Source organism: Salmo salar, chromosome 29 (genome assembly GCF_965601325.2).
Source record: "Salmo salar chromosome 29, fSalSal1, whole genome shotgun sequence".
Classification (NCBI taxonomy): Eukaryota; Metazoa; Chordata; class Actinopteri; order Salmoniformes; family Salmonidae; genus Salmo; species Salmo salar.
Genome location: NC_138319.1, coordinates 14,606,190 through 14,631,187, shown reverse-complemented (window position 1 = coordinate 14,631,187; position 24,998 = coordinate 14,606,190). Strand labels below are relative to the sequence as shown.

The 24,998-nt window shown below is 40.8% G+C and overlaps 2 protein-coding genes and 1 pseudogene across 2 annotated transcripts; all 3 read right to left on the bottom strand.

The window, feature by feature from the left end:
* Nucleotides 1-831: 831 nt before the first annotated feature.
* On the bottom strand, nucleotides 832-1,487 carry LOC106590077 (B-type lectin plumieribetin-like; annotated as a pseudogene).
* A 13,402-nt stretch (nucleotides 1,488-14,889) lies between these two features.
* Nucleotides 14,890-17,372, bottom strand: LOC100194683 (uncharacterized). The gene is made up of 4 exons (XM_014180873.3): nucleotides 17,104-17,372; nucleotides 16,826-16,936; nucleotides 15,914-16,015; nucleotides 14,890-15,814 (listed from the first exon to the last, which is right to left on the bottom strand). The coding sequence occupies exons 1-4, from the start codon at nucleotides 17,293-17,295 to the stop codon at nucleotides 15,716-15,718; spliced, it is 504 nt and encodes a 167-aa protein (XP_014036348.1). The 5' UTR covers nucleotides 17,296-17,372; the 3' UTR covers nucleotides 14,890-15,715.
* Nucleotides 17,373-22,097: 4,725 nt separating this feature from the next.
* On the bottom strand, nucleotides 22,098-23,808 carry LOC106590176 (uncharacterized). Its single transcript, XM_014180872.3, has 4 exons — nucleotides 23,524-23,808; nucleotides 23,213-23,317; nucleotides 22,946-23,047; nucleotides 22,098-22,616 (listed from the first exon to the last, which is right to left on the bottom strand). The coding sequence occupies exons 1-4, from the start codon at nucleotides 23,713-23,715 to the stop codon at nucleotides 22,527-22,529; spliced, it is 489 nt and encodes a 162-aa protein (XP_014036347.1). The 5' UTR covers nucleotides 23,716-23,808; the 3' UTR covers nucleotides 22,098-22,526.
* Nucleotides 23,809-24,998: the final 1,190 nt, after the last annotated feature.

Sequence of the window (24,998 nt, the reverse complement as noted above, 5' to 3'; positions counted from 1 at the left end):
CTCCCAAGTGACGCAGAGGTCTAAGGCACTGCATCTCAGTGCTAGTGGCGTCACTACAGACCCTTGTTCGATCCTGGGCTGTATCACAACCGGCCGTGATCATGAGTCCCATAGGGCGGCAAACAATTGGCCCAGCGTCCGGGTTAGGGAAGGGTTTGGCTGGGTTAGGCCGTCATTGTAAATAAGAATAAATAAAAGTTAAATAAAAAATAAATGTTGCGTTTATATTTTTGTTCAGTATAAAATATCTTAAAGATATGTGGGTTTTTGGTGACAGAATGACAAGACACTAGGCAATATTTCTTAAACTTACAGAAGGCAAACAATTTCTGCAAAACTAAATGTAAATGTTGATATTAGTTGACATGGGCCATTACTTAAACATTATTGAGTTTTGATATATTTCTAATACCTTCACATTTTTCAAGAAGATGTTTTTTAAGACCCCTTTTCCATCTTTTTGACCAGAAATCAAACGCTTATTCCTAATTTTTAGGATGGAAAATGATTAGAAAAATGAATCTATGCCTTCCTTACCCAAAAATATGGACTCTTAGCTTTCATTTGACACCAGATTTGATATTCACGTTGGTGCTCATACGTCCTTTTACATGGATATGACCACATACCTGCCATGGATACATTCATGTTGTACTGCTACCTTGGAATCCAAAGACGGCATGATTTAATGTTCGGTTAATTACAATCCTATACTGACACAATTAAAAGTGACTGATTGTTTTATTGGTCACACATAAAAAGTTACGAGATTGCCCAGTTCAGACAGTCGGAGATATATGCACTGTAGTAACAGACTTTTAAAAAAATCTTTCATTTCATGTCAGACGATTCGTTGGAGCTCCAGATGTCTGCTCTGTTCTTCTCCAGCACAAGGGTGCCGTCGTCTTTTAGGTGGATCCGGCACATCTTGCAGCTGAGCTTAGAGGTGTTGGTGTGCCACACGGGGGAGTCCTCCTGTGTGTACATCACCAGGTTGCAGTCGTCCTGCATGCACAGGCGGTGACGGTTGGGGCCGGCCGTGTCTAAAGACCACATGGGCTTCTAGCCGTAGATCACAAAGTTGCCATCATCCTACAGATATAGACACACTACAGTATTATCATAAAACTACTATTTAACAACACACTCTTGATGTTACCCAGAACCAAAGCCAATTTATGAATGTAGACTAGCTTATTCTGGTCATGTACTTGGAAAGCGTTTGACTGATGGGCACCTGCAATTAACTTTTCGTTAAACAGATTTAAGTAATTAAAGCTGCTTCTCGAGGTGTAAAACACTAGAGCTGTACAAACTAAAGCAGTACAAAAAGTGCCAACAACATGCACTGCTGTACAAACTGAGACTGAGACAATGCTCATGTAGAAGTAACGAACTTGAAAGACAACCTTCCAATCTCGGTTGTTGGATAGTATGAAGTCTCTCTTGCGCAGCTCATCATTTTTGCACAAGTAGTTCCTGCTCATGATGACTGTGTACTGAGATGTTTGGAGTTATCAATGTACAGAAATCAAGGTCATACACTAGTGTGCTCTTTCACAAATAAGTATATTAAGGAACGTTGGATAGAGTTATCGTATATATTGGGTATATTGGTTCCTCCTTTAAAAGTTGCGAGCTTACGCCGCGGGACTTAGAGGTCATTTGTGGTTTAGTACGGTACCCTGAACCACCACTTCATTGTTCCAGACCAGCGCAAGGGGGAGTTAGAGCACTGATTATGCGTTTGGGTCCTACTGTGTCTCTAACTGACAATGAATGGGCGACATAAACCGAAATAGAAACTGATAATTGTGCACGACTTCAGTATTACTTACTAAAACTGTTGTTACACTAAGGTTTTTACTATTTTATTTTGTTAGGATTATTTTGCTCTTACTGTTGTACTGTAGGCCACTCCCGAATGGTCACATTATACAGCGCCTGAGTTCGCAACAGTCTAAGACACTGCATAGCTGTGTTGCTTCAGATGCTGGTTCAATACCTGTACCGGCCTTGACTGGGAGACCCATGAGATGACTGGAACAAATATTGATTCATATTATGGTGTTTCTATTCCCGCTGACCTTCTAGGCAGAGTTGCAAAGAAAAAGCCATATCTCAGACTGGCCAATAAAAAGAAAAGATTAAGATGGGCAAAATAACATAGACACTGGACAGAGGAACTCTGGCCAGTGTTATTGCTTCTTTAATCAGAACAACAGTTCTCAGCTGTGCTAAAATACTTGCAAAAGGGTTTTCTAATGATAAATTAGCCTTTTAAAATGATGAACTTGGATTAGCTAACACAACATGCCATTGGAACACAGGAGTGATGGTTGCTGATAATGGGCCTCTGTACGCCTATGTAGATATTCCAATAAAAAACAGCCGTTTCCAGCTACAATAGTCATTTACAACATTACAATGTCTACACGACAACTTTTACTTTTACTTCACTACATTCTAAAGAAATAATGTACTTTTAACTCCATACATTTTCACTGACACCCAAAAGTACTAATGCTTAGCAGGACAAGAAAATGTCCAATTCATACACTTATCAAGAGAACATCCAAATCAAATCAAATGATTTTTTATTGGTCACATACATGTGTTTAGCAGATGTTATTGCGGGAGTAGCGAAATGCTTGTGCTTCTAGTTCCGACAGTGCAGCAATACCTAACATGTAATATCTAACAATTTCACAATAAATACCTAAGACAAACAAATCTAAGTAAAGGAATGGAATTAAGAATATATACTGCTCAAAAAAATAAAGGGAACACTTAAACAACACATCCTAGATCTGAATGAAAGAAATAATCTTATTAAATACTTTTTTCTTTACATAGTTGAATGTGCTGACAACAAAATCACACAAAAATAATCGATGGAAATCCAATTTATCAACCCATGGAGGTCTGGATTTGGAGTCACACTCAAAATTAAAGTGGAAAACCACACTACAGGCTGATCCAACTTTGATGTAATGTCCTTAAAACAAGTCAAAATGAGGCTCAGTAGTGTGTGTGGCCTCCACGTGCCTGTATGACCTCCCTACAATGCCTGGGCATGCTCCTGATGAGGTGGCGGATGGTCTCCTGAGGGATCTCCTCCCAGACCTGGACTAAAGCATCCGCCAACTCCTGGACAGTCTGTGGTGCAACGTGGCGTTGGTGGATGGAGCGAGACATGATGTCCCAGATGTGCTCAATTGGATTCAGGTGTGGGGAACGGGCAGGCCAGTCCATAGCATCAATGCCTTCCTCTTGCAGGAACTGCTGACACACTCCAGCCACATGAGGTCTAGCATTGTCTTGCATTAGGAGGACCCCAGGGCCAACCGCACCAGCATATGGTCTCACATGGGGTCTGAGGATCTCATCTCGGTACCTAATGGCAGTCAGGCTACCTCTGGCGAGCACATGGAGGGCTGTGCGGCCCCCCAAAGAAATGCCACCCACACCATGACTGACCCACCGCCAAACCGATCATGCTGGAGGACGTTGCAGGCAGCAGAACGTTCTCCACGGCGTCTCCAGACTCTGTCACATGCTCAGTGTGAACCTGCTTTCATCTGTGAAGAGCACAGGGCGCCAGTGGCGAATTTGCCAATCTTGGTGTTCTCTGGCAAATGCCAAACGTCCTGCACAGTGTTGGGCTGTAAGCACAACCCCCACTTGTGGACGTCGGGCCCTCATACCACCCTCATGGAGTCTGTTTCTGACCGTTTGAGCAGACACATGCACATTTGTGGCCAGCTGGAGGTCATTTTGCAGGGCTCTGGCAGTGCTTCTCCTGCTCCTCCTTGCACAAAGGCGGAGGTAGCGGTCCTGCTGCTGGGTTGTTGCCCTCCTACGGCCTCCTCCACGTCTCCTGATGTACTGGCCTGTCTCCTGGTAGTGCCTCCATGCTCTGGACACTACGCTGACAGACACAGCAAACCTTCTTGCCACAGCTCGCATTGATGTGCCATCCTGGATGAGCTGCACTACCTGAGCCACTTGTGTGGGTTGTAGACTCCGTCTCATGCTACCACTAGAGTGAAAGCACCGCCAGCATTCAAAAGTGACCAAAACATCAGCCAGGAAGCATAGGAACTGAGAAGTGGTCTGTGGTCCCCACCTGCAGAACCACTCCTTTATTGGGGGTGTCTTGCTAATTGCCTATAATTTCCACCTGTTGTCTATTCCATTTGCACAACAGCATGTGAAATGTATTGTCAATCAGTGTTGCTTCCTAAGTGGACAGTTTGATTTCACAGAAGTGTGATTGACTTGGAGTTACATTGTGTTGTTTAAGTGTTCCCTTTATTTTTTTGAGCAGTGTATAAACATATGGATGAGTAATGTCAGAGTGGCATAGACTGAGATACAGTAAAATAGAATAGAATAGAATACAGTATATACATATGAGATGAGTAATGCAAGATATGTAAACATGATTAAAGTGACATTATTAAAGTGACTAGTGTTCCATTTATTAGAGTGGCCAATGATTTCAAGTCTGTGTGTAGGCAGCAGCCTCACTGTGTTAGAGATGGCTGTTTAACAGTCTGATGGCCTTGAGATGGAAGCTGTTTTTCATTCTCTCGGTCCTAGCTTTGATGCACCTGTACTGACCTCGCCTTCTGAAATCAAATCAAATTTTATTTGTCACTTACACATGGTTAGCAGATGTTAATGCGAGTGTAGCGAAATGCTTGTGCTTCTAGTTCCGACCATGCAGTAATATCTAACAAGTAATCTAACCTAACAATTTCACAACAACTACCTTACACACAAGTGTAAAGGAATGAATAAGAATATGTACATAAAAGTATATGGATGAGCAATGGCCGAACGGCATAGGCAAGATGCAGTAGATGGTATAGAGTACAGTATATACATATGACATGCATATTATTAATATTAGCTCTCTGTGTACATCCAAGAGCCAGCCATGCTGCCCTGTTCTGAGCCAATTGCAATTTTCCTTTTTTGTGGCACATGACCATACGACTGAAAAGCAGCAGACTATGATCGATAATGTCAAAAGCTGCACTGAAGTCATTTGTGTAAGTGCTGTGCATGTTGAGTGTCCTTCCCTATAAGCGTGCTGAAAGTCTGTTGTCAATTTGTTTACTGTGAAATAGCATTGTATCTGGTCAAACACCATTTTTTCCAGAAGTTTACTAAGGGTTGATAACATGCTGATTGGTCGGCTATTTGAGCCAGTAAAGGGGGCTTTAATATTATTAGGTAGACTTTAGCTTTAGCTTCCCTCCAGGCCTGAGGGGACACACTTTCTAGTAGGCTTAATTTGAAGATGTGCGAAATAGGAGTGGCAATATCGTCTGCTATTATCCTCAGTAATTTTCCATCAAGATTGTCAGACCCCAGTGGCTTGTCATTATTGATAGACAAGAATAATTTTTTCACCTCTTCCACACTGACTTTACAGAATTCATAAGTACAATTGTTGTCTTTCATAATTTGGTCTGATATACTTGGATGTGTAGTGTCAGCGTTTGTTGCTAGCATTTCATCCCTAAGTTTACTTATCTTGCCAATGAAAAAGTCAATTAAGTAGTTGGCAATATCAGTGGGCTTTGTGATGAATGAGCCATCGGATTCAATGAATGATGGAGTCAAGTTGGCTTTTTCCCCAAAATGTCATATAAGCTGCCCAAAGCTTTTTACTTTCATTCTTGATATAATTTATCTTTGTTTCATAGTTTATTTTTATTTAATTTAGTCACATGATTTCTTAATTTGCAGTACGTTTGCCAATCTGTTGGGCTGCCAGACTTAATTGCCATATCTTTTGCCTCATCCCTCTCAACCATACAATTTTTCAATTCCTCATCAATCCGAGATTTAACCGTTTTTACAGTCGTTTTCTTAACAGGTGTGTGCTTATCGGTAACTGGAATAAGCAATTTTATAAATGTGTCAAGTGCAGTGTCTGGTTGCTCCTCATTACACATCACAGAACAGCAAATATTCTTTACATCATCAACATATGAATCACTACAAAACGTATTGTATGACCTCTTATACACTATATTAGGCCCAGCCTTTGGAACTTTGGTTTTCCTAGATATGGCTACTATATTGTGATCGCTACATCCTGGATTTGGATACTGCTTTAAAGGAAATTTCTGCAGCGTTAGTAAAGATGTGATCAATACATGTTGATGATTTAATTCCTGTGCTGTTTGTAACTACCCTGGTAGGTTGACTGATAACCTGAATCAGGTTGCAGGCACTGGTTACAGTTTGACGTTTTTCCCTGAGTGGGCAGCTTGATGATAGCCAATCAATATTTAAATCACCCAGAAAATATACTTCTCTGTTGATATCACATACATTATCAAGCATTTCACACATATTATCCAGATACTGACTGTTAGCACTTGGTGGTCTATAGCAGCTTCCCACAAGAATGGGCTTTAGGTTAGGTAGATGAACCTGTAGCCATATTACTTCAACAGTATTTAACATTAGATCGTCTCTAAGCTTAACAGGAATGTGATTCTGAATATAGACCGCAATACCGCCCCCGTTGGCATTTCTTCATTTTCAGTAGATGTTATAACCATGTATTGCTACCACTGTATCATCAAAGGTATTATCTAAGTGAGTTTCAGAGATAGTCAGAATATGAATGTCATCTGTTACAAGCAAGTTATTGACTTCATGGACCTTGTTCCTCAGGCTGCATATGTTAACATGGGCTATTTTTAGCACTTTTAATGCTTTACTGGGAAGCTTATCAGCAGTAGATTTACTCATGTTATTTATATTGGAGCTGATAGTGCAGGGTGAGCTGCACAAAGTGGTCTTCCTACTAGGGCACACCGCCTCAGTGCTAAGTGTAACTCTGGTTCATAGGCTCATGTTTACTGCATACAATATGTTCGTAAACACACCAGCCAGCTGGTCTACACATGCTCTGAAGACGTGGCTAGTGATGCCATCTGGGCCGGCAGCCTTGCGAGGGTTAACACGTTTAAATGTCTTACTCATGTCGGCCATGGAGAAGGAGAGCCCACAGTCCTTGGTAGCTGGCTGCGTCGGTGCCACTGTGTTATCCTCAAAGCGGGAAAAGAACGTGTTTAGCTTGTCCAAAGAACGTGTTTAGCTTGTCCAGAAGCAAGATGTCGGTGTCCGCGACGTGGCTGTTTTTCCTGGTGTAGTCCGTGATTGTCTGTAGACCCTGCCACATATGTCTCGTGTCTGAGCCGTTGAATTGCGACTCCACTTTATCTCTATACTGACGTTTTGCCTGTTTGTTTGGCTTGCGGAGGGAAACACTACTCTGTTTGTATTCTGTCATATTCCCAGTCACCTTGCCATGGTTAATTGCAGTGGTTCGCGCTTTCAGTTTTGCGGGAATGCTGCAATCTAGCCACGGTTTCTGGTTAGGTTAGGTTTTAATAGGGTACAACATCTCCTATACACTTCTTGATGAAATCAGCATCCATCTCAGTGTACATGTCAACATTATTCTCGGAAGCTACCCTGAACATATCCCAGTCCACATGATCATGTCTCTCTGGAAAGAAACCGTTGCCCTGATCTCGTCAACTTTGTTATCCAGGGACTGAACATTAGTGAGTAATATACTCGGAAGCGGTGGGTGGTGTGCGTGACTCCTAAGTCGGACTAGAAGACCGCTTCGAGGCCCTATTTTTTGCCGGCGTTGTTTTGGGCCTCTGGTATCAGTTCAATTGCCCTGGGTGGTGTGAACAAAGGATCTGCTTCGGGAAAGTTGTATTCCTGGTAGTAGTGCTGGTGAGTTACCACAGCTCGGATATCCAATAGTTCTTCCCGGCTGTATGTAATAACACATCACATTTTCTGGGCTAACAATGTAAGAAATAATAAATTTAAAAAAAAAATACTGCAAAGTTTCCTAAGAACTAGAACTGGAAGCGAGGCAGCCCTCTCTGTCACAACCATCTTACATGCTTTGTCCATAGTCATCCCTACTACCTCTCATCTGGTGGACTCACTAAACACAAATGCTTTGTAAATTATGTGTAGGCGTGTGCCCCTAGCTATCCGTAAATTAAAAAAACAAGAAAATCATGCCATCTGGTTTGCTTAATATAAGGAATTTGAAATGATTTATACTTTTACTTTTACTTTTGATACTTAAGTACATTTTAGCAATTATATTTACTTTTGATTCTTAAGTATATTTAAAACCAAATACTATTAGACTTTTACTCAAGTAGTATTTTACTGGGTGTCTTTCACTTTTACTTGAGTCATTTTCTATTAAGGTATCTTTACTTTTACTCAAGTACGACAATTGGGTACTTTTTCCACCACTGGTCTAAAGTGCATTACTGTTGCTTGGAAACACGATGACATTTCAAAAGGAGGGAAATAATTAGTAGAACAAGCTTCTGTCATCGTGACGTCTCCAGATTGACGTTAGATGCAGTATAACTTTAGCTAACTAAGATTGAGGGGAGAGCACCTACATTTTAGCTAGCTAACGTTAGCACTGCTAGATATTTCTGACAAACTTTGCTAGCTCATGGTAACATTTCCATTTCTCTAAAGTCAACTTGACAACATCATTATGATGGCAAAGTTGTTTTTGACTAATTATTTGTCTACTTTAGCAATGTCATCGTATATTCCTATACTGTAAAATTACGAAACATTAATTTGCCCCCATTCAGAAAGACTTGGTATTAACCTTCAGTCAGACATCAATATGCTGTGGCATTCGTAGAACATTGACAACAATGGCAACCATATGCTGAGTGACGGAGGTGCAACCCATGAATAGGTAACCAGATTGTGACTACAACTAAGTCTTTAACCACACTGTGTTGTTACATTGGTGAGTACAAACTCATGCCTCCTACCCTTTAAGGGTGTGTATGCAAATGTGAGGATAAATGTCAAGGTGCAGGCTGTCGCTAGCCTGGCATGAAATGCTACATACCATTTCAACACCTTATGTTGTGGGTGAGAATGGAACAGTCACAAGTAAAATACAGTGCCTTCAGAAAGTATTAACATTATCATACCTCAAATGATCCATAAAGGGACCACTCTGAACATTTCTCAGAATACACCACTTACACCACTTATGTACATCTATATGTGGGAGTGCAAGTTCTATATTATTATTTTTTCTACTGTTACTTCATCAGATCTTACATCACAAATTCCTCCTCAACAACAGTGTTCTATTCATACAGGGGTATGAATACTCACTCTAGTTTTCTATTTTACAGCATATTCAGGAATAATACTCTCCTCTTTCTTATCTCCACATACATAATAATGTTATACATCAAACCACTGATGAGTCATGTTATCCTCATGTAATCTAAAGTCATGTTAACCTCAGAGACATGTTATCCTCATTACTAATGAGACACGTTATCATGTTATCTCTAATGAGACATATTCTCATGTTATCCTCGTTACTAACGAAACATATTATCCTCTGAGATATGTTACGTATGAGATTTCTGAAACATGTTATCCTCTACCTGTATATCCAATGGCGGTGGTGGACAGAACCCTAGATAACGTTACAGATCGGAAAAACTCAGCTCACAGAACAGGTTGGGGCATTCATTCACCTCTTTCACACGTGAGCTAGTCACCTGACAGCGCTCATTCACTCAGTCATTTATAGCTACATTTCAATCTTATTATCAAATTTCAACTTTTTATCCATATTTCAATGTTGTTATCCAAATTTAAATCAGTTTAATATCAAAATATCAATCTTAATAATAATACTTTCAATCATCTGTAGTGGAAATTCTAATCAAGTGAGAGAGACTTTGTCATTTCTTCAAACAATCAATCTTTATTTGATATCGGTTAATTATTGCAATAATGAAGCTGGTCAACGAACCACCCGTAGGTGATTCATTGAGAGCTCAATGATACAGAAAATGCTGAGGTTTTATATAGTGGACCTCAAAATGCTTAATCATGGCTGGTTCCACCCCTCCCCGGCAAATCAGGGCATCATAAGCTACCTTGTTTTCTTCTGGTGGCTTTATTTTGTGAGGTCACAGCGCACAAACAAGTGATAACACTACCTCTTTCTGCTGATAGAATTCTTAAAAATACTCAAGTCAGCCTCTGTTCACCTCATATCTCCACAGCCATGCCCTTGAAAGATAAAAGAACAACAGGATGGACTGAAGAACTGTGTGACCAAGTTACTCAGAGACAGAAGATGATTTTGTAACAATACAGGTCCATTTTGTTCCTCAAGTTGATCTCTATCCCAAGCTGCAAGTTATCTCTGAGTCGCCCCATGTCCTTGACGATACATCTAAACTAGCTGCTGGGAGCAGAGAGGGGGGAACCATCCTTTCTCAGAAGCACAATATTGCAAGTTATGAAAATCTCTTTACCAATGTTAAGCATTTAATTGTTAACTATTAACATCAAACAAAGTAGGTAAATACGTAATTTCTCTCTCACACATCTTAATATGTCATATCTCACAATCACACAATGTTCACATCCACATTTATTTAGTACTATTACCAAATACACCCGGTAATCTCCCTTATTACCCATGTGCATCTTCAATGATTCTCTTGTCGTTACTTGCTATGTATACTGCTATACATTTAAATAACACCCAGTACTCAAAAATACCTTGTGTTATTTGTAGTGACTGCAGTCCACGTAGATGTTTCTTATGAATGCCTACAGACAGCTGTCAGTGGGGCTTTCCATGGCACTGTTACACCCTCGCTCTAGTCTTCTCATAAAACTAGTGAATAGCCTTCTCTCTATAAGACTATGGGTACCTATTTATGCGTTACTCGCCTTGATTTTATTTTTAATCATTTTTGTTATTTTTATACAGATTCATTGAAATTGACATACTGAAATCAGTTGCTGTCCCTCAATTGTTCGCGGATGATGTGTCTCCTACTGGGCAGCTCTCAGTAAGGGTCTGGTCTGGGCGGGTCTGGTCTGGGCGGGTCTGGTCATCTTTTGGTCAGATGGGAATTTCTCTCACGCTTCATAAAATGCGCCACCGGTTTTCCTCGCAGACCCCCACTGGAAAGCTCTGCAGGCAGAATCAGTAATCGGGTTTGTGACGCTAAATTGTAGTCAATCTTAAATGAGTCAAACGTGATGCACCATGGTGAACGTCTGTCAGGAGCTCTCATGGGGCAGTACCGTTAGTTCTCTAATTTGCATGATTTAGCTTATTCATAATGAATTAATCATTAACGTTTGCTTCATTCACAAGGCTTCTTCTCTCTAAGCTGAGACCTTGAAACTGAGATATTGTTCTCAAAGCAAGGGTCTGGGCGTACTGCCAAATTGCAGATACTGATTTTGAGGGTTCGTTCGATCAGTCACGTGCATGAACACAGAAAATTAGAAAAGCACAAACATATAGCACAGTAATGTATAAATAGAAAAGCACCAACATAAACATTTCAAAGGCCACATTTTGGGGATGACCATATGCAGTAAAGTTTTGTATAAACAACTCATTTACATTTTTTTGTTAGATTACAAAACTGAGTTCCAAATATCTCTAAGGGTCGCCCCAGCCTGAGTTGTTTTATGCCGGTAATGTCAGAATGCACTCACTGTTCCAAAATCTGATTGTTACGCAACAGGACAGTTAACACGAGCTGCCTGCTAATTATCTATAGACTATGTTTCAACTTGTCAATTTCAAATGATTTTCTAACAAGTTTTATTTACTTCTATGTGAATTAATGAGGAAAATATTAGAAAATAATTTGAAATTGACAAGTTGAAACAGCCTATAGATAATTAGCAGTCCTGTTGCGCAACAATTACATTTTGGAACAGTGAGTGCATTCTGACATCACATGCATAAAACAACTCAGGCTGGGGCGACCGTTAGAGATATTTGGAACTCATGTTTGCAATTGTGGGGGACACAAAACATACAGTTAGAGCATATAATGTTGATGGCACCTTAATTGGGGAGGATGGGTTCGTGGTAATGGTGGGAGCGGAATGCGTGGAATGGTATTAAATTAATGCCATTCCATTCATTATTTTCCAGACATTATTATGAGCCGTCCTCCCCTCAGCAGCCTCCTGTGAATTAGAGCATGTACAGGCCAACAATTGGAGTCACTCACGTTCGAAACAAACACTTTCCTTTAGTAGCGCTATAGAGAGCGTTGTGATCAATGTTCCCTCTCAGCTGCATGTAGCTCCCCCTGGACTGCCGTGCAGAAGAAATATCAGCACATGCAGAAGGAACTCAACTCAACTAGAGTTTTCCCCCTTAGTTAACACTATCAATGGTTCCATTTAATGTGGGAGTTGTGGTCGAATCAACGCAATATTAGCCACGTTCAATGCAACATACCTAAACAAAACGAACTATGCAAGACTTAGTATGCAAAACTAACTATGCAAGAGATTTTGTTGTAGGCAGAACACATCGGAGTAGGATTCTATTGCATTGACATGTACGACTCAGTCCTACTGTACAGACCAGTGCGGCAAAACCAAGTTACGCTTGTTTTGAGATCAAAGGAGAGCTGCATGTAGCCAGCGTGCACATTTTTTCCATATTCTTTGCTATTTTTCCGTATCCTTTGCCCAGTTATAGATAATTTGTAGTCAGCAATTGGGGAGTGATTGCTTCCTACAAGAGTACAAAATGTGTAAATTTTCTTTGAAAAGTTAGTAAAGAGCTTTTTTTGTCTTAAAGGGGCAGTGTTGTATTTTGAGACAGACTTGAATAAGCTAAGTATCCAATAGGCAGAGTGTAGCATCATTTATCTGATTCTATTTAATAATGTCATGGAAAGTATAATGCATTTTATTGTGTAAAGTGGTTTCTTGCATCAAACACAACAACATTTTCAGTCACCCCCTTGTCTGAAGGACAAGTGGATAAATAAACTCAGCAAAAAAAGAAATATCCTCTCACTGTCAACTGCGTTTATTTTCAGCAAACTTAACATGTATAAATATTTGTATGAACATAACAAGATTCAACAACTGAGACATAAACTGAACAAGTTCCACAGACATGTGGCTAACATAAATGGAATAATGTGTCCCTGAACAAAGGAGGGGGGAGGGGGGGGGGGGGTCAAAATCAAAAGTAAGTCAGTATCTGGTGTGGCCACCAGCTGCATTAAGTACTGCAGTGCATCTCCTCATGGACTGCCCCAGATTTGCCAGTTCTTGCTGTGAGATGTTATCCCACTCTTCCACCAAGGCACCTGCAAGTTCCCGGACATTTCTGTTGGGAATGGCCCTAGCCCTCACCCTCCGATCCAACAGGTCCCAGACGTGCTCAATGGGATTGAGATCCGGGCTCTTCACTGGTCATGGCAGAACACTGACAATCCTGTCTTGCAGGAAATCACGCACAGAACAAGCAGTATGGCTGGTGGCATTGTCATGCTGGAGGGTCATGTCAGGATGAGCCTGCAGGAAGGGTACCACATGAGGGAGGAGGATGTCTTCCCTGTAACGCACAGCGTTGAGATTGCCTAAAATGACAAGCTCAGTCCGATTATGCTGTGACACACCGCCCCAGACCATGACGGACCCTCCACCTCCAAATCGATCTCCGCTCTAGAGTACAGGCCCTGGTGTAACGCTCATTCCTTGGACAATAAACGCAAATCTGACCATCACCCATGGTGAGACAAAACCGCGACTCGTCAGTGAAGAGCACTTTTTGCCAGTCCTGTCTGGTCCAGCGACGGTAGGTTTGTGCCCATAGGCGACGTTGTTGCCGGTGATGTCTGGTGAGGACCTGCAAATTTTATCCTGTGTTCCCATTTAATTAGCTAGTAAATAAATAATTACACCAATTTGTGTATTACTGAATCTTAAGTAAGGCTCGAGTTTTTGTAGATGCAAGGAGGTTACGACTGTTCAGAATGATGATATGATACGAGGTTAGGGTTAATAAGTTTACTGTTTATAGATGTGATAGGTAAAGACCTTTCAGAGTTTCATTCGGGAGATGGTAACTTTTTAAAGAACCGCTCTCGTGGTGCCCCAGATCCTAATGAGTTAATTGTTACATAATTAATTGAATCGGGTAATGTCACATATACTCCCTCTCTGGCCTCTAGGTCACCAGACTGCTGATTATTACGCACACCTGCCACCATCGTCACACGCACCAGCGCTTATTGACACTCACCTGGACTCCATCACCTCCTTGATTACCTGCCCTATTTATGTCACTCCCTTTGGTTCCTTCCCCAGGCGTTATTGTTTTTGTTTCATGTCTGTGTGCTGTTAGTGTTTCTTATTATGTTCCGTTTATTTATTGAATATTCACTCCCTGTACTTGCTTCCCGACTCTCAGTGCACATCGTTACAGGTAACAATAAAACATAGTTAGTTAATTAGATAAATGACAGTCTTCAAATGAATGTTAAAGTCGACACCTCAGATTAAAGGGATAGGTAGGGGAGAGCTGTCACACAGCCTTGGAGGGTGAATTTTGCACGGAGGGATTTGTTGTTATTATTTTTTGTTATTATTACTCGAACCTGTGCGGAGGGCGAGGGATATAATCCATACTTCCAACCGTACTGACGGTCTGAAAGGTATGAAGTAGAACTAGCCAGCTTCCACCTCTTCTGCACTGCTTTCTTCAACTCAACTGAGATACAGGCTTTTCAATCAAGAGCTCTGACCCAATGAATATAGAGGGGCTACAAAGGGTGGCTAATTATATTTCGGAGGGGGGGTAGTGTTGCCACCCCTGTCACCCATCTGAAACCACCCCTGGAGAGGGCAGGTCTCTGACCATGTGGACTTCATTACACAACTCATGCAATGTTACTCCCCCTAAGCAGTTATGTAACTTACCAGCACTAGAATTGTCTTTCCCAAATGAATAGCAGTGATACAATACCATTTTCTAAATCTTCTATGAATTTTATTATCTAGAAAACAATGTCTCACAACACAACAGAGTCAAATGGTTGATTCGTAGTCTGCCTAGTCATGAAGTTGTTTGTTGGATTTGGAAAAGGGAAGCATGAAATCAATATGGCAATGGCTCACCACTTAGAGTAAACAGATTTCAGTAATACAGATTTCAGTCATTTTTGTGTAGTTTTGTAATTTTTGTGTCGTTTTTTAAAATGATTTCAGTGTAGCTGAGATACTAAATAGTACACTATATACAGACATGTACGTGCACATTCAATAAATTATTATTGTTATCAAATGTTATAAAATGTAGTTAAAGGGCAATTCCACCACTTTTCAACCTCATATTCATTATCTCCAGCACAAAATCAGTGTATGAAAAGGGCACGTTTCTACATTTTGTGGTTAAAAAGCTAAGAAAGCTGAAAAAAAAAATACAATATATACACTTGATGACGTCAGTGAGTAGGATTAAATGTAAAAACTGTGATTTTCAAAACCGGCAACGAGTTTCTAGCCAGGGAAAGGGCATTTTCCTGCTCCTGCGTGTCCATGAATCTCAGTGTTGGAAAGTCACTGTTTTTAAAATGTTTTTACTTTTGATGACATCATCAAATTGCACTTTTTCACTAGATCTTTTTTTAGACACTGGTATGGTGCTGGAGATAATGAATATGAGGTTGAAAAGTGGTGGAATTGCCCTTTAAACAATAGTGATCTTGGCACAAACTAAAAATTACACCAGTGTGTTGTAAATGCAGTACATTCTCAATTCTGTCTTATGAACCATCTATTCTATGGTATTTCACTCATCAGTTTCATTCTTGGTGCTGGATAGGAGAGTAGGGGCTCCACTGGTGTAGCTCATCTTGCGACAGTGCTCTTGTCTTGTTGTCGACATAGCCTGAAACAAAAGGAAATGGATTCATGCTGTGTCATCATTTCTAACACTTTTCATTTAAAAATGGATATTTCACAATATATGTCAAGTTTCAATAAATACCTTTGTTAGTTTCGGTTTGTGGAGACAGTGGACATACGGCTTGGGGTCTTTCTCAATCTCTCCGGCAAATGTTTTGTAACAAATTCCACAGTCCATCAGTGGCTGTTACAATACACACAAATAAATATGGATTTATCATGGTGCTACATCTATAACCTGTAATGATATGTCAGCAGTCATAAACTTTATCTCCAGCAACTTAAAAATACATTTGTTGAATTGATTGAGAAGTGTCTCATGATTTAAATACTAATTTATGTTCTTGAAATGATTTGAGAAAAAACTATAGAACCTGTAGAGGCAAGTACAAGTATACCGGAGTGCCAAGTCTAGGACAAAAAGGCTTCTCAACAGTTTTTACCCCCAAGCCATAAGACTCCTGAACAGGTAATCAAATGGCTACCTGGACTATTTGCATTGTGTGCCCCCCCCCCCCCCCCCAACCCCTCTTTTACGCTACTGCTACTCTCTGTTTATCATATATGCATCGTCACTTTAACTATACATTCATGTACATACTATCTCAATTGGGCCGACCAACCAGTGCTCCCGCACATTGGCTAACCGGGCTATGTGCATTGTGTCCCACCCACCACCCGCCAACCCCTCTTTTACGCTACTGCTACTCTCTGTTCATCATATATGCATAGTCACTTTAACCATATCTACATGTACATACTAACTCAATCAGCCTGACTAACCGGTCTGTATGTAACCTCGCTACTTTTATAGCCCTGCTACTGTATATAGCCTGACTTTTTACTGTTGTTTTATTTCTTTACTTACCTATTGTTCACCTAATACCTTTTTTGCACTATTGGTTAGAGCCTGTAAGTAAGCATTTCACTGTAAGGTCTACACCTGTTGTATTCGGCACACGTGACAAATAAACTTTGATTTGATATTACTCACTCGGTCATTCCTGAATTGGCATCGCTGATGGCTTGGATTAACGGTTCCCCTGGCACATGTGGTGGCTTTCAAGTAGAAATTGTGGTAGATGTATTGTACATTAAACCCAGACTGAAAGAAAAATGGTGTTGAAGTTGCATTATCCACCGTTAGTAACATGGTAACACTTTAGTATGGATCTCAACCTCAAAAGGTCCTCCTCAGTTTTAGCCCTTCATGTTCAGTGCATATTTGTATCTATCAATTTAGTGGTAACAACAACCAACATTGTTTTTTACCTCTATGTCGGACTTCAGGAGACTCTTGAAGAAGAGAAAATGGTGCTGGACTCCAGAATGAGAGTTGAGTTGTTGCAGGGCCAGATCCACTCCTTTCCTGTATTTATCAGGGAGTTTACTATAAGCCTCCTGAGCCTCAATAGAAGGCAGCAGGACTCCAGCACTAAACAACAGCAGCAGTAGAGCAGCCATCTTCCTCCTAGTGTGTGTGGAGCAGTCTGACTAAGGCAACTCTGTGCACAGTGAACACTTCTCCCACTAGGGTAAACATTTACGAGAAACAAAACTATTACTCAGAAGCTGGGAATGACTAGGACAAGCCTAGGGCTCTATTCAATCTGTATCGCGAAAGTGGAAGTGCAAGCTAGAAATGTAAAGGTAATTTCCAGTGGTGGAAAAAGTATCCAATTGTCATACTTGAGTAACAGTAAAGATCCCTTAATAGAAAATGACTCAAGTAAAAGTGAAGGTCACCCAGTAAAATACTACTTGAGTAAAAGTCTAAAAGTATTTGGTTTTAAATATACTTAAGTATCAAAAGTAAATGTAATTGCTAAAATGTACATAAGTAAAAGTATGAATCATTTCAAATTCCTTATATTAAGAAAGCCAGATGGCAACATCTTCTTGTTTATTTTATTACTGATAGCTAGGGGCACGCTCCAACACTGACATAATTTACAAACGAAGCATTTGTGTTTAGTGAATCCGCCAGAAAGTAGGGATGTTCTCTTGATAAATGTGTGAATTGGACCATTTTCTTGTCCTGCTAAGCATTCAAAATGTAACGAGTACTTTTGGGTGTCAGGGAAACTGTATGGAGTAAAAAGTACATGATTTTCTTCAGGAATGTAGTGAATTAAAAGAAAAGTTGTCAAAAAAGTTGTCAACATCTACTTAGGTAATCAAATCAAATCGTATTGGTCACATACACATTGTTAGTAGATGTTAATGCGAGTAATCTAACAATTCCACAACAACTACCTTATTCACCCAAACGTAAAGGGATGTAATAAGAATGTGTACATATAAATATATGGTAGTACTTTAAAGTATTTTTACATAAGTACTTAACACCACTGGTAATTTCCGATTGAGCCGACATATGCAGCGTTTAGCTTGAACGCAGTCTCAGCTAATGCCGGAACATTCTTAAAATTACAACATGCTGTAACACGTAATTGGCATGATAGGGACGAATAGAGCCCTATGCCTAGATCACACAGACACCGGCTTTACATTCATTTCCATGGAACGCTGCATTTGCCTTGCAGCATTGCGTTGCAGCGGTAGTTACAGCGTGTTCTATGTTCTGTGCGGTGCATACCTTGGATCCAACATATGCAACAAATTATATGCATAGACTTCACAGAAATAGTAGCAAAAGGCGAATGTTGAACTTTTGATGCACACATATCCAATATTGTGGATTACAAAATGAAAAAAATTAGACTGCAGCATTTATTACATAGCATTGATGCAATGACACTGTCGGTCTGATCGAAGCGTTAAACATTCTATCAGCCAACTGAGCTGTACATTGCTTGTTTTTCTTGACGTTCCTATCGAGGAATGGGAGATGCGGCAACATCTACACGAACGTCCCCTATCACGTCCACCTATGTGCTATTTGGAAGGGAGAAACACCAATGAATCTTTTCTGAATAAAACTTTATTGAAATTAAGTGTACCACACTCAACTTTCAGCATTTTCACAACGAATACACAGAAGGGATGCATCCAGCTCAACTCCTGGGATATTTAAGAGGATAGGTAGCATCCGTGAACATAGCCGCGGTAGGTAAGGGGGTTGAGGGTGCTGCAGCATCCCCTGAAAAATCTGAATGTAAAAAATAGGAATAAAATAATATTTTCAACAAAAGTAGTGCACTGGGCCTTTACTAGTATTAGCGGACCGATATAGACGTCTGTAGAGCAGGCAATACTTTTCTTTTTTCATCTCTGCTTTGGCAAAAAAAAAGGATAGTTGTATATTTAAGAACAGTATCTTGCAGGATTCAATAGTTGGATTTGTAAGAGTTGTTGTCCTGTCCCTTTCTCTGCGACTGTCATTCCAATGAAATCTAGAAAGAACAAAGTTATGGGCATAGACACAAAACATCCACATCAAATTAAATATTTTTCTTGATAAAATATAATGGAAAACAACCACTTATTGTGAAGTATTAATTTACCATCCTTACAAACCACAATGTAAATGTAGATTACTGTATTATACATCTAGGTTTGGTACCTGTAGACTTTATCACCATGAAGAAAAACAATGCACAGTACATTCATTTAGTACATTGAGACATTAAATGGTTTGTGATGACGTCGCTCAGTTGGTAGAGCATGGCACTTGCAACACTAGTAGTTGTGGGTTCGATTCCCACAGGGGACCAGAACAAAAATGTATGCACTCACTCAGTGGTATAAAGTACTTAAGTACAAATACTTGAAAGTACTACTTAAGCAGTTTTTTTCAGGTGTCTGTACTTCACTTTACTATTTATATTTTTGACAACTTTTACTTTAACTTCACTACATTCCTAAAGAAAATTATGTATTTTTTATGTACTTTTCCCCTGACACCCAAAAGTACTCGTTACATTTAGAATGCTTAGCTGGACAGGAAAATGGTCTAATTCACACACTTATCAAGATAACATCCCTTGTCATCCCTACTGCCTCTGATCTGGCGGACTCACTAAACACATGCTTCATTTGTAAATGATGTCAGTGTTGGAGTGTGCCCCTGGCTATCCATACATTAAAAAACAAGAAAATGGTGCTGCCTAGTTTGCTTAATTAATATAAGGAATTTTAAAATCTTTAAATTTTTACTTTTGACACATATTTTAGATAATTAAGTATATTTAAAACCTAATACTTTTAGATGTTTACTCAAGTAGGATTGTACTGGGTGACTTTCTATGAAGGTATCTTTACTTTTACTCAAGTATGACAATTGGGTATTTTTTCCACCACTGCATACCACTGTAAGTTGCTCTGGATAAGAGAATCTACTAAAATGTAAAAGGAACAAATAGACCATTTCAGTCCCCACAGAGAAATAAGTTGCATTTGCAAAGTACACTGCTCAAAAAAATAAAGGGAACACTAAAATAACACCACCGTTGATCTGAATGAATGAAATAATTTACATTTAAGTCATTTAGCAGACGCTCTTATCCAGAGCGACTTACAAATTGGTGGATTCACCTTATGATATCCAGTGGAACAACCACTTTACAATAGTGCATCTAAATCTTTTAAGGGGGGGGGGGGTTAGAAGGATTACTTTATCCTATCCTAGGTATTCCTTAAAGAGGTGGGGTTTCAGGTGTCTCCGGAAGGTGGTGATTGACTCCGCTGTCCTGGCGTCGTGAGGGAGCTTGTTCCACCATTGGGGTGCCAGAGCAGCGAACAGTTTTGACTGGGCTGAGCGGGAACTGTGCTTCCTCAGAGGTAGGGAGGCGAGCAGGCCAGAGGTGGATGAACGCAGTGCCCTTAATCTTATTAAATACTTTTATCTTTACATAGTTGAATGTGCTGACAACAAAATCACACAAAAATAAATCAATGGAAAGCCAATTTATCAACCCATGGAGGTCTGGATTTGGAGTCACACTCAAAATTAAAGTGGAAAACCACACTACAGGCTGATCCAACTTTGATGTAATGTCCTTAAAACAAGTCAAAATGAGGCTCAGTAGTGTGTGTGGCCTCCACGTGCCTGTATGACCTCACTACAATGCCTGGGCATGCTCCTGATGAGGTGGCGGATGGTCTCCTGAGGGATCTCTTCCCAGACCTGGACTAAAGCATCCGCCAACTCCTGGACAGTCTGTGGTGCAACGTGGCGTTGGTGGATGGAGCGAGACATGATGTCCCAGATGTGCTCAATTGGATTCAGGTGTGGGGAACGGGCAGGCCAGTCCATAGCATCAATGCCTTCCTCTTGCAGGAACTGCTGACACACTCCAGCCACATGAGGTCTAGCATTGTCTTGCAATAGGAGGAACCCAGGGCCAACCGCACCAGCATATGGTCTCACAAGGGGTCTGAGGATCTCATCTCGGTACCTAATGGCAGTCAGGCTACCTCTGGCGAGCACATGGAGGGCTGTGCGGCCCCCCAAAGAAATGCCACCCCACACCATGACTGACCCACCGCCAAACCGGTCATGCTGGAGGATGTTGCAGGCAGCAGAATGTTCTCCACGGCGTCTCCAGACTGTCAGGTCTTTCACATGTGCTCAGTGTGAACCTGCTTTCAAATGTGAAGAGCACAGGGCGCCAGTGGCGAATTTGCCAATCTTGTTGTTCTCTGGCAAATGCCAAACGTCCTGCACGGTGTTGGGCTGTAAGCACAACAGCCACCTGTGGACGTCGGGCCCTCATACCACCTTCATGGAGTCTGTTTCTGACCGTTTGAGCAGACACATACACATTTGTGGCCTGCTGGAGGTCATTTTGCAGGGCTCTGGCAGTGCTTCTCCTGCTCCTCCTTGCACAAAGGCGGAGGTAGCGGTCCTGCTGCTGGGTTGTTGCCCTCCTACGGCCTCCTCCACGTTTCCTGATGTACTGGCCTGTCTCCTGGTAGCGCCTCCATGCTCTGGACACTACGCTGACAGACACAGCAAACCTTCTTGCCACAGCTCGCATTGATGTGCCATCCTGGATGAGCTGCACTACCTGAGCCACTTGTGTGGGTTGTGGACTCCGTCTCATGCTACCACTAGAGTGAAAGCACCGCCAGCATTCCAAAGTGACCAAAACATCAGCCAGGAAGCATAGGAACTGAGAAGTGGTCTGTGGTCCCCACCTGCAGAACCACTCCTTTATTGGGGGATGTCTTGCTAATTGCCTATAATTTCCACCTGTTGTCTATTCCATTTGCACAACAGCATGTGAAATGTATTGTCAATCAGTGTTACTTCCTAAGTGGACAGTTTGATTTCACAGAAGTGTGATTGACTTGGAGTTACATTGTGTTGTTTAAGTGTTCCCTTTATTGTTTTTAGCAGTATAGTTCAAGAAACAGGAAAACAAATATCAAGCAATATTTGTATATTCCACAAGTATTATCAGATTAACTGTTTTGTACAGATAATTATCAGACTCAAGTTACAAATGCTGTTAAACTCTCAAATACATTTAGTTAAAAAAAAACAAAATTAGTGCACTAGTCCTGTATTAGCAGACGGATATAGGCATCTTTAAAAAACACAAGTCTTAGTGTGTATAAGTTTTGTGTTTAAAGTTGTTAGATACTGTACTTGATGAAGGTGAACACAGAATAACAAATACAGATGAAATGAGGGTGCCTTTACAGTCTAAATTCAGATGTAGGCCTATTGTGCAATACAAACATTTTATCATGGCCACAAAACGACATTGCTCCCATTGCCAAGAATTTCACTTGGAACCCTTTGAAGCCAGGATAGTTGTGTCTCCACTTTGGTAACTCATTGTGTTACAGTGATCTACTCTTGTTGTCTTCATATCCTGAAATTCACAACATTAAGAGAGGAAATTAACATGTTTATATTCCTCTTCAATAACCTTCACAATATTAAATGCCCTCAAAATAAATGTTTACTCCATGATGTGATGGGACAAATCACTGAAATTACTGTATGTTTCTGAATTAGATAATAAGAAAGGGTTCATCTCTCATGTGATAGTGTACTTACAGGAACCAGTATATTGACAATTCTATCATTTTCCTCATGGAAATTCTAAAATGCTTCTCATTAGCATACTTTGTTATAGAATTTGTGTGGTGAGGGATTGAAACCGTTTAACGGGAAGAGACAACTAGTGATCCAACACACCTCTGTAAGCGCCGGTTTGTGGAGACAGTGGACATACGGCTTGGGCTCCTTCTCAATCTTTCCAGCAAAGGTTTTGTAGCAGATTGCACAGTCTATCAACGGCTGTAGAAATACACACAATGTGACATCGAACAACAGCATCATATATACATTTTTATTCCATGCCGTAGACTAAGATGTGTAGACTATAACTCATGGGATTGTATGAAAGCCCTAAGGGAGTTGATGATTCAGAGCAACTGCTCTCAGACAGTTCCAGGTACTCACTCGGTCGTCCCTGAACTTGCATTTCCTGGCGTCAACTGTTCCCTTTTCACACTTGGTGGCTTTCAGGTAGAAATTGTGATAAATATAGCTCACGTCAAATCCAGGCTAGAAGAAGAAAAAAAACACTGTATAAAGCATTGTAGACTAAACCATAAACATTTACCAGAGAGTTCTACACAAAATGGTTCTGCCACATTCCTCAGAAAAACAACCTCCCAGTAACGGAAATTTCCATGGTTCTGTTTGTCTTTACTTTCGTCATGCACCAAATAGAGCCTAATAAAGGCATGATTCATGGCACCAGATTTTACCTCTATGTCGGACTTCAGGAGACTCTTGAAGAAGAGATAATGGTGCTGGACTCCAGAATGAGAGTTGAGTTGTTGCAGGGCCAGATCCACTCCTTTCCTGTATTTATCAGGGAGTTTACTATAAGCCTCCTGAGCCTCAATAGAAGACAACAGGACTCCAGCACTAAACAACAGCAGCAGTAGAGCAGCCATCTTCCTACTACTGTGTGTGGAGCAGCCTGACTGAGGTCATTGTTCGGTATTAGGTCCACCCACTCGACTTCTGGGATGAACACTAAAGACAAACAAGCTTTTCTGTGAGGGAGCCTCTTGTCTGTTTTTGGACGGGAGATGAGCAACAAAGGAAAATGTGCAGATATGGTCATGCTCTGTTTTTGACCTAGTTACAAAACTGAGGTTAGTTTCAACATGATGAAAATCTATTTTAATTTCTATATTTCAACATTATAAAACATTTTTGAATTAGTAATGTATAAGTCGACTGTAAAAAAATATACAGTGCATTCTGAAAGTATTCAGACTCCTTCCCTTTTTCCATATTTTGTTACATTACAGCCTTATTCTAAAATTGATTAAATGACATTTTTTCCTCTTGAATCTACACACAATACCCCATAATATAAGTATAACATAAGTATTCAGACCCTTTGCTATGAGACTCGAAATTGAGTTCAAGTGCATCCTGTTTCAAGTCGTCATTCTTGAGATGTTTCTACAACTTGATTGGAATCCACCTGTGTTAGATTCAATTGATTGGACATGATTTGGAAAGGCAAACACCTGTCTTTATAAGGTCCCACAGTTGACAGTGCGTGTCAGGGCAAAAACCAAGCAATGAGGTCGAAGGAACTGTCCATAGAACTCTGAGACAGGATGTCGAGGCACACATCTGGGGAAGGGTACCAAAAGATGTCTGCAGCATTGAAGGTCCCCATGAACACAGTTGCCTCCATCAACCTTAAATTGATTAAGTTTGATACCACCAAAACTCTTCCTAGAGCTGGCCGCCCGGCCAAACTGAGCAATCGGGGGAGAAGGGCCTTGGTCAGGGAGGTGACCAAGAAACCAATGGTCACAGAGCTCCGGAGTTCCTCTGTGGAGATGGGAGAATCTTCCAGAAGGACAACAATCTCTGCAGCACTCCACCAATCAGGCCTTTATGGTAGAGTGGCCAGATGGAAGCCACTCATCAGTAAAAGGGACATGACAGCCTGCTTGGAGTTTGCTAAAAGGCCCCTAAAGGACTCTCAGACCATAAGCAACAAGATTCTCTAGTCTGATAAAACCAAGATTGAACTCTTTGGCCTGAATGCCAAGTGTCACATCTGGAGGAAACCTGGCACCATCCCTACGGTGAAGCATGGTGGTAGCAGCATCATGCTGTGGGGTCGTTTTTCAGAGGCAGGGAGTGGGAGACTAGTCAGGATCAAGGCAAAGACGAACAGAGCAAAGTAAAGAGATCCTTGATGAAAACC